Below are 15,854 nucleotides of genomic sequence, written 5' to 3'. Positions count from 1 at the left end.
TATTATTTAGCTCCAAAATCAATTTATTTAAAACCGTAAATTATTTAAAGGCCAATATAGAGGACAAAGCCGAAAAGACCAATAAATAATTTAAGCTAAAAAAGCGTTCCAGAGGGAGGAAGACCACATCAAATAATAAGGATCCAATAATTCGGTTCAGTGATCTGAAATTCTTTTTACTAAATACCAATTTCATCCAATGAAAGAGGGTTAAAATATCTACAGGATGAATTAAGTTCAAAAGTACCCGAGAAAAATTTGTTGAAGGAAAACCTTTCGCTCATCCCATAAATTGTGTGGCATACGAAAGTATCCAACTGATATATAAACCGTTCAACTAAATCTACCCTCCATTGACGGGGATAATTATTTACGTAATGAAAAATAATTAATTTCAGTTTCAAATAATTATCTTTCCTTATCCAAATGCTAAAAGGTTTTTAGCAGCATCGATAATGTTAAAAATTAATAAAAAATCATTTTTCGAATGTATATTTATAAAGGATTTGTATGAAGTCCAATTAATAATGAACAAAGACAAACTGACAGGTAGAAAAATATAAGATACATTTCTCATTTTATGTTGGTATAACTATTTGAAATATACCTTTCGTCAGTTAACTGTATTGTAGTCTTATTTAACAAGGTTAAACTTTTAGAGATGGTTTAATGATGGACAATACAGTTTTAATAAATTTTACTAGCAGGAGTTTCAGCACCAGATATAATCAAACATAGGTTACCAATGTACGGAAAGTCTTGCGTTTACAACTAGGTAGAAAGCATTTCAATTATTAGCTGCTTAAATATTAAAGGTGAACATCAATCTGTAATTTATAAAAATATGCCAACACTAAGCTTACAAAAGCAATTTTTATTTATTCATTTTTTTTTTGACTTTCCGAAATATTAGGAAATTCAATATTAATCACATTATCTAAAATTTTGTCGGTATCAATTCGAAAGCATACAAGAAAACAGTAATGACAGAGTCCTGTAGTATGATATCGTTCGCTAATCACGGTTTAACTAATATAGTAAAATGCAACCGAAAATTGATTGAAAAAATTCTTTCTCATAAATATTATACTTCAGATCTGTCTTAAGGAGAATTTTCTTCTTCAATAAATTATTATTGATCGGTGGGCGAAGGATAACCATACAATAAACAAGTAAAAATTCTAATTCATTTGGCTTCGAGGTTAAGTTAAATTTTTTTTTTTTAGGGATGTAATTTAAATATTTCTAAGCATAAGCATAGGTGACAAATACTCAATATTTTCGAACAAAAATTAATAAATAAATAAGAAGTTTGGTAGAAAGATGTAAAATTGTATTTTAAAGGGAGATTACTTTAAAAAAATAACTTTAACTTTCACGTAATAAATAAATATCAATTATTATGTCTTTTAATTATTATAAGGGCCTGATAATTTATTGATTATTATTTGTCGCCAAAAATTATTTAAAGAATTTTAATTGGGAAAATATAATAAAACATTTTTGAACGGTTTTATATACGCACGTGCTAATCAACAAATGAAAGGTTGTCCCGATGATACAGTGATATTAAGTTAAACATCGAATACATATATACTCCGAACACGAGTTTAGAGATCCTGTAACCAACTTAAACAAGAGACCGCAGTAGCTGTGGTTTTGAAATCATACGTAGTTTCTAGTCCGATTCATTTCAAAATCATAAAATAAAATCAATGAATAAATATCACGTATCCTGCAAGCCGAGAGAAAATGTTTTTAATCAAATCAGATAAACTCGGCGTTATATTTATATATATATACCAAACTAATCCTTATTTGACTATCTATATATCTAACTAACCATCCGTTTCAGGTAGATGCGATATGAATCTTACTAAATAAAATACGGACAAACATTCTGCCACTTGTCATTCAAACCGACTGACGAATCCATTAACGATACGCCTTCTCATTTTTATTCTACGGGTTATAAATAAATCATTAATTTATAAGATTATAAAAATAAATTGGCGATTAATAAACAAAGTATAATAGTTACATTTTTTAATCAACAACATTCTTAGAGCCGATTATACCACATTATTATAAAATATATCGAACCAACAGCATTCACTAAAGATAAAATCTAGTACTCAAGAGTACAATGACAGAATCTGATTGAAAAAAAACGAAAAACGTTTTCAAGAATATTTTTAACTAAGTTATCTTTATTTTTTTCTAATTAACAATTCAAACAGATAAACATAAGCTAGCTCTATATAAAAAAAAACCACAAGGCTTATGTAATTCTTTATGACACCGACCATTCGATTACAAAACTGTTCAATTAGCGATAAAAAAAAAAAACAAAAAGAAACGAATTAAAAATATTTTTAAGCGTTGATATATTTATTTAACATGTATATTACGTAAATAACAGTATATGATAGTAATTCTATTCACTTTCCCAACATTATAACACAACATAAAATATAAATTCTTTCTCCAGTGATAAATTATAAAGCTGTAATAAAAACTTTACTTATTTCGTTAATTATTATTTATTTGTTTTTAATCCTAAATATAATAGTAAAATAAACGATTACGAGTAATTTTTTTAATTACCAATATTAATAAATATTATGATGCTGCCCTACAGCAATATATGAAAATAATATATAAACACTTCACACTGTTATACGTTAAGATATTTGTAAAAAAAAAAAACTTATGTGGGCAGTACATGACTTTCTTGTACGCCTATTAAATTGTACATACACATTTCAAAAGTACATAAAATGTTATTTCACTAATAACTTCTCATTTCTTAAGATTTTTTTTTTTTAATTATTGTTATTGAATTATTATTTATTGTAAAAATCTTTTTATACTGAGAGGTTAATAATTAAATCAATATATTTAAATTAAAAAAAAGGTTAAAAAAAAGGAAAATGAAAAAAGGAAGAAAATGTTACAAACAAAGAAAGAATAAAAACATTAAGAGAAGATGATAAATATAAAGAGGAAGAAAATGTTAAGACCAAGGAAAGAATAAAAAAAACTGTACGGATAATGAATATAGGGCAAGAAAATTTGAAAACTAGAGAACGTGTACACAAATTAAGATCAGAAGAATTATATCAAACCAAAGAGCGATTAAATGATTGGCAACAAAACACAAATAAACGAAATGATAAACTCCGATAAGGGAGAATATTGTCCGGCAATATCAGAGGAGTAATGAACTAAAAGATAAGAATATTTTGCAATTTATTAAAGATCGGGCATAAGTGGTACTTATTTTCATTGATTCCAGAGTTATAGCCAAATGAAATTTTAATTAATGTAACATTTGGATCTCACAATAAAGGCTCATCGGTTTGAATCAGACATCACCTCCTTTTTTTAACTTTTTTTTTATTAATAATTATTAACCTTTGTAAAAAAAACTTTTTCGGTGAATAATAATTCAATAATAAAAAAAAAAATGAAATACCAGTTTTTAATGAAATAAAATTTTATGTACTATTAATTTTAAAAAAAGGTGTAAATGTAATTTAATAGGCGTGAAGCGAAGTAATGTGGCGTCCACATCAATTTTTTTTTTAATAATAAAAAATAATACACTTATCAAAATTAAATAATTAATAATTTAAAAATATATGAAAATAAAGTACAATATTTTTTTTTTTTTTGTCTTCAGTCATTTGACTGGTTTGATGCAGCTCTCCAGGATTCCCTATCTAGTGCTAGTCGTTTCATTTCAGTATACCCTCTAATTCCTACATCCCTAACAATTTGTTTTACATATTCCAAACGTGGCCTGCCTACACAATTTTTTCCTTCTACCTGTCCTTCCAATATTAAAGCGACTATTCCAGGATGCCTTAGTATGTGGCCTATAAGTCTATCCCTTCTTTTAACTATGTTTTTCCAAATGCTTCTTTCTTCATCTATTTGCCGCAATTCCTCTTCATTTGTCACTTTATCCACCCATTTAATTTTTAACATTCTCCTATAGCACCACATTTCAAAAGCTTCTAATCTTTTCTTCTCAGATACTCCGATTGTCCAAGTTTCACTTCCATATAAAGCGACACTCCAAGCATATTAACAAAAATAATTATTCCTATTTAAAATTATTTAATTTTTTTGGGAGAGGAGTACATAACCTCTCTTAAATAACTACCTGGCTTAATAGCTTAACTACTTATTCCTAATAGCTTAATACCTGGTTTAAAATCATTCATTTCATAAAATAGTTGCCACTGAACAAATAATGTTAATTTTTACGTAAAATTCAAGACTAAACTTATGATAATAGTTAACTAAACATCAAAACTAAGATAATTAAGTATAGATGTTTATATATGTGGGGATGTACTGTAGCAGCGCATTAGCACTTCAGTGTTTCTATTCACTCAACGATCACAGAAGTTTTTGAAACAGAACCGAAGCGGATTTACGGTTTTCCCAAAGAGGAAGGAGAGAAGTGCGATGGAAAAGGGATAGCAGAAGGCTAATGAAATTTAGGATTACTTTGGAGGTGTACACAAGTACGGAGAATTGAAGGGAATCAGTATCCGCCCTCATGCATTTCCGAATTTACCGTGGGGTGAATACAGTATACACACAACTAGGGGGAATATAATACGGAGTGAAGGGAAACAGTAAGTATAAATATTTTACGTCTGTATTACATTTTATTATTGGTATTGTACTATTTGATTTATTTCAACAGTATCTATAAAAAAATAAATGTTGATTTATCGAGTTTACTAGGAAGAAACTGAATTTCCCAAGAAAACAAAAACACATTTTTCACACACAAAAATAATTTTAAAAAATGAGTAATGTGAACAATATGCATGATTTTCATGTATCGGAAATTATTTTACGTACGAGTCTAATTTATTAAAAATTAACTATTTAAACAATTATTCCATGTGGATAATACATTCTATAGCCTGTGGCTGTTGAAGAATAATAAAGATATTTGGAAATAGTTGTGTTTATTAAACATTGATATGTAAATATAAGAGGGTGACTTTCAAATATAATTGAGTGATGAAGTGGATGATATGGATAAAAATTAAATATAAACATATTTCTAAGCGAAATAATATATTTTTAAAACTATTTTAGTTTCTTATCAGATATTTTAAAAATTTACTTCTTTTTACTTCCTTATACGAAGTAAAGGAATATCTCAAAAACGATTAGCCGTAGGATGGCGAAATTTTGGATTTTGGACTATTGTAACATCTACTTGTGCACCTCCCCTTTAGATTGCAATCGACTATACAAAAAAATACCAAAATCCGAAAAAGTTTGGATTTCGGACTTTTTCTTAACTGCAGTAATAAGCCCTCCTTAAGATATTTTCAGCGATATATCATAAGTGGTACTTATCTTCATTGGTTCCAGAGTTATAGCCAAATGAAATTTTAATTTATGAAATATTTGGATCTTCAAGGGGAAGAAGACACATCGATTCGAATCAGACTTCATCTACTTTTTTAACTTTTTTTTTTACTTTAAATATATTGATTTATTAACAATTATTAACCTCTGGTTGTAAAAAATTTTACGATAAATAATAATTCGGTAACAACAGTAGGGAAAAAAATATATGAGAAGTTATTAATGTAATAAACCTTTTTAAGTACTTTTCATTTCAAAAATTGTGTATATGTACTTTAATAGGCGTAAAAGGAATTCATGTGACGTTCACATCAGATTTTTTATTAAATATTTTCAAAAACGCTCCACTAGTTAAAGAAATGTATATTCTATATATACAGTGTATATGTAAACGAAATAACTAGAACAAAGCTGACTTTATCAACATGTTCTACGATTTAAAGAAAGTCATACTTTTCTACTATTTCTATAACACTTGCAACAACTATCATAAAATTACTGAAAAAAAAAATCACTCCTGTTTATAGTCTAGTTCATAAATGTTAACAACTACCATTTTGTAATATTTGCCGGAGATTCTAGTACTGAAGAAATTTTTTATTACAGGAATCCATATTAAAAAAAAATTGTCTAAAGGAATACCTAAAGGAAAGGATTTATTATACTCAAATGGATTTTCCTACATATGGCAGATTAAGTTTCATATCACTCAATACTGTTTAATTTTCTTACTTCTGAAAAGGAATCATTTTCAGGAAAAAAACTTCCATTTTTTGTAATCTTAAAATAAAAAAAAAGTTGTTTTTATTCAAAGAAAAACCTGAGGATCTGAAAATAGCAAAATTCATTGATAACGTACGCGTATCATGATTAGTCTTCCCATCCTGATGTTGGATCACGGTGATAAATTTTGAAAATAATAAATTTATGATAATCATTGCAAAGTGACTGAAAGATAACTTATTAAGAGTTACGTCAAAAATTATTAAGTTTTACTACAGCTGAAAATTTTCTGTATAAGAGATTAAATATAATACCTCTTCCTTAGTGCATACTAGAATAACACTATTATTCTATTGCTCCCCTAAGTCCCATAAATGTATAGAATGTATATACACATGTATACGGAAACTATTACGCAGTATATAATAACTTATTACGAAACTAATTACCACCACTAATATTCACAAAAATTAACGATTATTACTTTACTTACCATTAACGTAGAGAATCATAGAGAAACGCAGCGATAAGGTCAGCAAGTCCAACGAACTAATTAATTTTCCAGCCATTAGGGAGGCTTTTATGCCTCGAACACTTCACATATACGCACACGCGCGATTCACATAACCTAGACAAACAAACTGAATCGTCATACAATTTAATAAAATTAAATTAATTCATTAACTTAAAACAAAATTATACTAATCATAATTAAAATATTGTATATATTAGAAGGAATTACAGTAAAGTATTACAACTTTGTGGTCAGATTTTTTTTAGGAATTACGTAGCAGAACAGATTTATAAAGGAAAGTAAAATTAAGTTCTTATAAAGTAAGAATATATTCTGCTTAGAAGTACTACGGTGAGAATTAAATAAGGATTTGGAAATTTCAAAACAAATTTTGAAAAAATTAATGAAAAATTTAGTGCTTTATCGTAATGAAATACGGCAATGAGGATACAGAAAACAAAAAAGTAATAATAAAACTTGATAAAATGAGATTATATTTATCACTTTACATAAAAAATTTTGAAAAAGAAGATATAAAATTTCTAACAGTGGGTGAAAAAAATAAAATAATATTACAAGTAGTTGTTGATTGGAATTTATAAAACAGAAATAACTAAAATAAATTTAAAATCATAAAGTTATTAACACATTACTTAACGAATTGAGAATTTAATAACAACATATAAATAAATAAAAAAATAACAGGTTCCACCGAGATTTGAACTCGGATCGCTGGATTCAAAGTCCAGAGTGCTAACCATTACACCATGGAACCACATAAAAATTAATTATACATCATATTTACATCAATTTTTATTCTAACTTCTTTATAGAAATAAAATTTTCAAAATGATACGAAGTTCCTCTGAGATTTGAACTCTGATCGGTGGATTAAAGGCCAGATTGATAACCGCTAATCCGCGGAATCTTCTTGCACATACAAATAATTCTGATCTGTCTTCAAATAGCTGTTGTAGCTAATTGAACAATAAATAAATAAAATTTAAAAAAAAGATAAGGTCCCACCGAGATTTGAACTCGGATCGCTGGATTCAGAGTCCAGAGTGCTAACCGTTACACCATGGAACCGACTTATTAAAATATGAATAAATTATAGCTTTAATCAGTATTGAATACTGATATAACTGCATTAGAGATTATATATATATATATATAATCTATTTTTATATATAATCCTATTTTTAAATATATATACATTTAAAAATAGGAACACAAAATATTTAGGTCAAATAAATCATTACGTAGATGAAAAATTTCAACAATCTAACGTTAATATATAATGTTACGACTGCCAGGTAAAATATACAGAATAAATCACGCAATTTCAAATTAGAAGCGTTTGGAGGCGCATAAGTACCGGAAAAATGAAGTTACACCATTAACCAAACAGAAAAAGAAAATTAACTATGAGGAACTAAAATTGTTGTATTATGAGATAAATAATACTACGAAACTGGATCTTGAAATGATCCATATTATCAAATGTAAAAACTCAATTCATAACAGGGCAGATATTAACGATTTAAGTGGATCGTACACTAGTACAGTGTATAATATATTTAATCTAATATAAAGTGTTGAATGATTACTATGTAAGATTAGATACTGGTCTATAAAGGAATGGCTATTTAGTTCTATGATTAATTGATATCAAATTAATTGCTTTTTTAAAATAATAAAAAAGTGAGATATGTAGGCCATTGCATAATCGTGTATTGACCAGTCCATTAGTGTGGATCATATAAATATGTAGGTTATGTTTTTGTAGAACTTGATAAAGCTTCCCATTTGAAGCGAAACGTCATTTGTTTGATTTTTTAATTTTATGTAATATTTATAATATAAAAAAAAAAAATAGTAATTGGTACAGAATATTTGTGATCTAAGTATTTTATCTGTGTATTTGTATTTCTTTTCATCATCTACGTAGCGATTTATTTGTGATCTGAATATAATATGTGCCTTTTTTTATTATAATATCCAACCCAAAAATATTACCTTCATGATTATATATGTATATAGTTATTTATATAAAAATAATCCGATAGCAATTTTAAGAAGAAGCATTTTATATCTTAGTAGACGCTTTTTTTAAAAATAAAACAGATGTCAATTTTTCAGACTAAAATATCCTGCAAGACGAATATAAAAATAAAACGTTGTTTATAATCTATTTAAAGGATTTTATTTAAGGAAAAAGAAAATTCAGGGAAATAAAATTATGGAAGTTCTTTAACCAACCATCTGAAAAAATATGAAATGTGTAAAAATAGAAAACGTTGTTGCTTATTAACCATTATTAAATTTATCTTGCGTTCGTTACTAAGGTATAATTTTTAATAAATTCTAGAATTTTTTATTTCCTACTTTTCAATGGCTACGCGACTTAAAAATTATAAATAATATTATAAGGTTATAAATAATATTACAAACAAGGTTAAAATGACAAGAACATAAAAAGTAAAATGATAAAATTGATTTAAAGAAACATCCGTTGCAAATCTTTTTTAGTAGAAAATCAATGTTCATATTCCAGAAAAAGATTTGATAAATCAGATAGTAAAAGCTACCTGTAAAGTTGTATTTCATATTCTATGCATAAAAAATATAACTACTTTGGAAAACTGAAAGCAGTATACTTATAATAAAACATACATACAAAATTTCGTAGGCGTTTGCTTAGATCCACCGGATTGGTCTAGTGGTAATCTCGTCATCTCAAATCAGTTAATATCGAATTCGAGAGTTCTAAGGTTCAAATCCTAGTAAAACTTTTATAAGGATTTGAATACTAAATTGTGGATAACGGTATTCCTTGGTGGGTGGGTTTCAAATAACCACACATCTCAGGAACGGTCGACCTGAGACTGTACAAGACTACACTTCATTTACATTCATCCTCTGAAGTAATACCTTACGGTGGTTCCGTAGGCTAAACAGAAAAAAGAGAGAGAGACGTTTGGTTAAATTTTAGATAGCCAACAAACACTAACTTTCAGTTGATATGAAAAACAATATTATAACTACTGTATTGGAACTAATTAAAACTTGAAAATTGCATTGGAAGAGTCAATAGAAAGAAAAAATGCAGCAAGGAAGAAGAAGGATGAAGTTAGTAGATGAAGTGAAGACCGGAGACTGCAAGTGGACGAAGGAGAAGGCTTGGGGCAGGGATTGATGAAGATAGCAGTGGCGTAAGGAACCTGCCGCCAGGCAAACACCAGATGATGATGATCAACCGGTTTGTGAGCAGTATCAGCAACCGTTGACAGTCAAAACACTTATTGGAGGATTGCATCGTACATGGGGATCTGCGTCGTCAATTTAGAATAGAAGGAGGAATGAAGAGAATTTTGAGAAATGAAGAATGTGCTATTAGAGACTTGCTGCTTTTCCTTTATACAGCCGGTGTCTTCTACAGTACTTAAATTTAATTTTAGGAGGTATATCTTTGAAATATATTCTATGTCCAGAGAGGATAGTTAAATTTTCCTTTCCTTTTGTTTTATTTCTTGTTTTGTACGGAACGGGACTTTTTACATCCCGTTCGGTTGTGTGAGCTTTTATCAGCGACTAAGCGTGTGTATAATTTTTTTGTTACTTTATACTTTTAATTATGTGATATCGTTTATTCGTACTTTTTGTCTTAGGAATTGACAAGGGCTAATGATCTTGGTAATCGATGTCCACTGACAATAAAAAAAATAAATAAAAAATAATAATAATTTACTAAAATAACTAAATTCCATATTATTTATGAAACGTTTTATTTTATAACAAATGATCTGCTGGTAAGATCTAAATTTATATAAGATGTTAATGGGGCATCTGAATATTTTACAAAATTAATAAATAGATCTGGTTCATTACGATAAATAATATATATATATATAATATATATATATATATGGCTTTTAACTAGCCTTACGATTTTGATGACCATTGTAATTTTAGTGAAATAAAGCAAATTTAGTGAAATTATACTATTATTATTTTGTGAAATAAATTAATTAATTAAATAATTTAATTAATTTAATAATTTAATTAATTAATTAATTATTTAGTGAAATAAATACTAGCATGATTTATTACACTTTCATTATTATTTTTTTTAATTTAATCTGTCACATACGGTATATCAAACAGCATTAACGCTTTACCCATTTAGAATTGTCAAGAAACGTGAAATACGTTCTTAAATAAGAATGTTTAATTTAATTACAAATTTAAATAAAGATATGGGAGTACTTTTTTATATTTAAAACCAGCTAAAATTTAAAATCCGGTAATGCTTCGCTATTGCTACATTTGAGTATATATATATATATATATATATATATAATAGGATTAATCCCATATGTGTTTACATCAACAAGACATTTATCAATTTCAATGTCGATTGCCTTACCAAGATGATTCATAATTACATTATATGGATGAGTAAAATTTACAAACGAAATATTTAAACAACTCCTACCAAAAGGAACACCCTCAATTATTTCACCAATAATAATTTTAATTGAAACAACAGGAAACATTATTCGACCTATCATATATATATATATATATATATATATATATATTCAGAAATGAAAGTTGATAAAACATTAAAAAACTGAACACTGCGGAACATCACGAAATTTAACCTTTCCTTTTCTCCCTCTTTTCCTCTTCCAATCTTCACCCCTTCCTCACTTCCCTTTTTTGCAAAAGGTTTCTTTTCACGTAACTAATATATATTCTGAAAATGAGCCAAATCGAATTATAAATACAATTTTTCGAAATATCTCGACCCTAGGCGCCATCTAGCGGGTCCATTTTTTGCAAAAATATTTATTTTCACGTAACATATATATTCTGAATACAGGCAAAATCGGACCATAAATATAATTTTCCGAAATATCTCGACCCCAGCGCCACCTAGCGGGTCCATTTTTTAAAAAAATATTTCTTTTCTTATAGATATTTTGAATAGGAGCCAAATCGGACCAAAGTATAATGTTTTGAAATATCTCCAACCCAGCGCCACCTAGCAGATCCAAACTACTTCAGGAACCTTCACGGGCGTGCGCACAACTCACGAAAGTTTCATCGCAATCGGATGAATGGTATAGGAACCCTTACGGGACAAACAAACATTCAATTTATATACATATATATATATATATATATAAATATATATATATAATTTCATTTTTACATAACCTATGAAAAATGAAATAAAATGAAATGAAATAATTCTAAAATGTAAAATGAAATTTTACGTTGTAAAATTGTAAAAATGAAATAAATCTAAATAATACATTAATATTTCATCATTGAGTTCTAACTAAAAGCACAAACACAGATCGATAATAGAGTAAAATATAAAACAAAAATAAATTTAACGGAAGCAAAGTTACCTCTACTAAATCAAAATGATCACTCCACCCCCTCCACCCCTAATATAACGAGGGTATCAGGAGTAAGGGTGAAATATTAAGAGCTATCGTGTGTAAATTGTATATGTTGCAGAATTCTACAATCTCCTATCCTTTACTATATGTAAGTTATGAATTATTTTACTCTAATGCGCCACATAAAATCGGTTGGTAAAGTAACAGGAAAAAAGTTAAACAACAATAATCAATTTCATTACACTAGCAAAACGCTTGTTATTAGGCGTACAAATAAAAGCAATTAAAAAAGCTTCAAGTATCGCAGTTAAAAAATATTGTTCTTACAAATTTTCATTGGTAACCAATTCTTAAGGTATTGTTTAGTGAAGTAAGTAAAAATTTCATTTAAAAAATACGATTTAAAAAAAATTTTAATTTTATATCTTGATCAATCAAGTCTATTTCTTAAAAATACTCCATTATTTTTAAATGAAATCATATTACATGTATACTAGACTAGCCAGAAGATCTATGTACGAGAGGACTAACCTCTCGTCACCCGCAGTGGACGTTACTCTCGTGGTTATGAGAATAATACTGATAAAGTATTCAGCTTTATAGAAACCTGAAATAGAAACTAAATTACACAAGACATAATAACAGTAAGTAAAGTAATCGCACGAAAAATTATTATCTTATTTCTGTTGTCTTGGTGACAGAAATATAGCAATGAAGGAAAAGAATCAATTTTTTTTCTTTAATTAATATCTTTATTTGACAATTTCACCCGGAGGGGGATAGGGCATCGGTCTATGACATAGAATCTTCCCTGGGATAACACGATTGTATCCTTTTTTTCGTAAGGTATTACTTCAGAGGATGATATGTATGTATGAATGTAAGTGTGGTCTCTTGTACATTCTCAGGTCGACCATTCCTGAGATGTGGGGTTAATTGAAACCCATGAAAGAAATAAAATTTAACAAATGCTCATACCTCAAAACGATCTTTTTCGTTATTAAGCGACGTTTTTGATAATAGTTGTGAAAAAAAATTAAGTGACCTGCCATTTTGGTTACAGTTATCGTAGCTTAAAGTTTTTAATTTTAATATGATTTATAATCTCATTAAAAATGATTTGTCCGAACTCTAATTTTTCCAGTAATTTTTTTTAATAATCCAGTCCCATAAGAGCGCTTTGAGTGATTGGGCTATGGTCGTCTCATATCGAAAATAAATCGCTCCGAGATATTAGTATTTGCTAAATATAGTAATTAAAAATAATAAAAACTATTATTATTATTAATATTTGAGAAATAATATTTTAAATAGAGTGGGACGATGATTATCCGGATGCCAATCTATCCGAGCCAGCAAATTAAAAAATTAAAATTAAAAAACTATTTAAAAAAATCTAAAATAGTACAAAAAAAAGCTTTACTTAAACAGGAATTGTAATATTATCGATTTTTGTTTTTACACGGTTTTTTAATTGATTTTTTCTGCAATTCGTATAACGCAAAACATAAGAAAATTTAGGCCTATGTTAAACTAATTATAATATTAACTTCTAAAGAAATAAATGGAACACATTAAATTGTAGAGCATGAACTATGATGTAATGATTTTCATCCAGGGCCGCCACAAAAAAAAACTAATGAATATTGCGACAAAAAGAATGCATTCTATACAATTCTTTGTTTAAAATGATTACGTGATCTTGTAGTTCATAAAAAAAATATCAACATTAAAGCAAGAACATATTAGAGATTATTTAAGAAGAAATAGTAGTTTTAAATGTATATTCTGATTATTCATTATCACTAAGTTTTATTCTATTAAACGTACTGTAATTTTTTCGATTTTTTTTGTTGTAATTTTTAAGAATGTTGTTTTTTATAATACACACTAACGTAACTGATAGTGTAAGTTTTTTTAAATGACATATTTTATAAAACAGTACGATAAATTTTAAGAAAACTTTTATTTCTTTTAGGTAATTATTGTACATTCTGAATTTTTTATTAGCAAATTCTATACATTGGATTATTTGCAACAAACTACTTCCGTATCTGTTTTTTTATTTTTTTATTTTTGAATAAGGTGTCCAATTTGAAACGCCCTATTTTTATTTAACTATATCTCCCAAAATATTACACATATCGACATGAACCAAAGATTAAATTAGACCTGTCTTACCAAGTTATAACAAAAAATCACATCACATCACTTCCACATGTGCCACATCAGTCATACGATGAATACCCAGCCGATAGGCGATTTCTTACCGCGTTTGCTGAAGCATTTCTAATGTGATGGTTGAAATGGCATTCCGAACGCTCTCACGCAGCACCCGAATGTTTGCTACTTTATTCGTATACCCCTGTCTTTGACATAACTCCTGAAGGAGAAGTCCAGAGGGGTTATATCCGGCGATCTGGGTGGCCAGGGAATTGAACCGCCTTTTCCAACCCACCTACCAGGAATTTCGATATTTACTTCCGACAGGAAAGAAAACTTTAAACGATCATGTAATTCGATCACCTTTAAGATCACGTAATATTTCTGTTATGGGGGCAGCTGCACTAAAATTAAATCTTTCTTTTTTTCTTTTTTATAATCTGACTGAATCATTATTTATTCAAATGAATCAATCTGACTTTATGAGTTACAATGAGATATAAACAGTATTTCTCTTAATTGTAAGAAACAAGACTAACAATGATAACATATAGAAAATAGAAATTTATAAATAATGAATTACAAATAGGACGAATAACGTCCACATTTGACGAAGAAAGGCAGAACAGATAAATTATCGAAAAATTAATAAAGCATTTGTTTTTCACATGGATATAAATTAATATAAGATTAAAGGTAGTTTATCAGGATATTTAACAGATTGATTTTTTTAAAGAAAAAATGTAATAAAGAAATTAGATTCTATAAATTAACACAGGATTAAGTGTATAATAAGATCAGACTAATTTTTTCTTTACAGTTATTAGGAAATAAACCATAGTTAACATTATTATTAATAAAAATTATTAAATAATCATTAATAGCTGTCAAATATGAACAATATTTTTAATGTTAAGTAATTTTCTTTATTTTCAATAATAAACCTTGTTTCTGAATGAAAATCTTATAAATATGTTTACTTGCCAATCTACTGTTAAGCAAGAACATTTATTAATATATCGCAGAAGTTTGTAAATTAAACAAAATTGAATCGCTCAAAAATAAACACAACTTCTAATAATCATATGAAACAATGGTAATTTAACCAATTTAAACTATTATTATGAATATAGAACGTTTACAGCTGATAAAATTAGCATAAAATTAACCTTTTATTCGCATAATTATTACTTTTTTAATTGATAAATAAACGACAATATCGTGCGAAGATCGAATCGAAAAAACCGAAAAGTCAAAATAAGATGTCTAGCCTTTGCTGACGACCTACCTCTTTCAGCTGAATCGAAGGAAGACGCAATAGCACAAATAGCAGAGTTAAAACGAACAGCTCAAAAATCAGGCTCAAAGGTATCTTTTACTAAGATGAATATCAATCATTTACACAAAAGACAAACGGGACTAAATGTATAGGGGAACGAGAGTGAAGATTGTAGATGGAAGAAAACATATTAATGTGAATAGAGGGGTTAGACAAAGCTGCAGTTTTTCGCCGATACTTTTTAATTTGTATATTAACTCTTTAACAGAGAAAAGAAGCACCTTTAGGTGTGTAGTAAGTTAGTAATAACTGTTTAATAAATTCACTTTTGTTTGTTGATGATTTGGTTATG

At 27.8% G+C, this 15,854-nt stretch overlaps 1 protein-coding gene and 1 non-coding gene across 2 annotated transcripts in view; both read right to left on the bottom strand.

Annotated features, from left to right (window-relative positions):
* The window catches only part of LOC142326860 (roundabout homolog 2-like), a 1,022,566-nt gene extending 1,015,820 nt beyond the window's left edge, over positions 1 to 6,746 (bottom strand). Inside the window, exon 1 of the mRNA XM_075369594.1 lies at positions 6,623 to 6,746. Coding sequence (XP_075225709.1) covers positions 6,623 to 6,698 — 76 coding nt within the window. The 5' untranslated portion in view covers positions 6,699 to 6,746. The remainder of the gene's footprint in view (positions 1 to 6,622) is intronic.
* A 600-nt stretch (positions 6,747 to 7,346) lies between these two features.
* On the bottom strand, positions 7,347 to 7,418 carry TRNAQ-UUG (transfer RNA glutamine (anticodon UUG)). The gene has a single exon. It is a non-coding gene; the product is annotated as a tRNA-Gln (tRNA).
* Positions 7,419 to 15,854: the final 8,436 nt, after the last annotated feature.

This window comes from Lycorma delicatula, chromosome 6 (assembly GCF_047948215.1).
Source record: "Lycorma delicatula isolate Av1 chromosome 6, ASM4794821v1, whole genome shotgun sequence".
NCBI classification, from domain to species: domain Eukaryota; kingdom Metazoa; phylum Arthropoda; class Insecta; order Hemiptera; family Fulgoridae; genus Lycorma; species Lycorma delicatula.
This window is presented reverse-complemented; position numbering and strand designations above follow the sequence as displayed.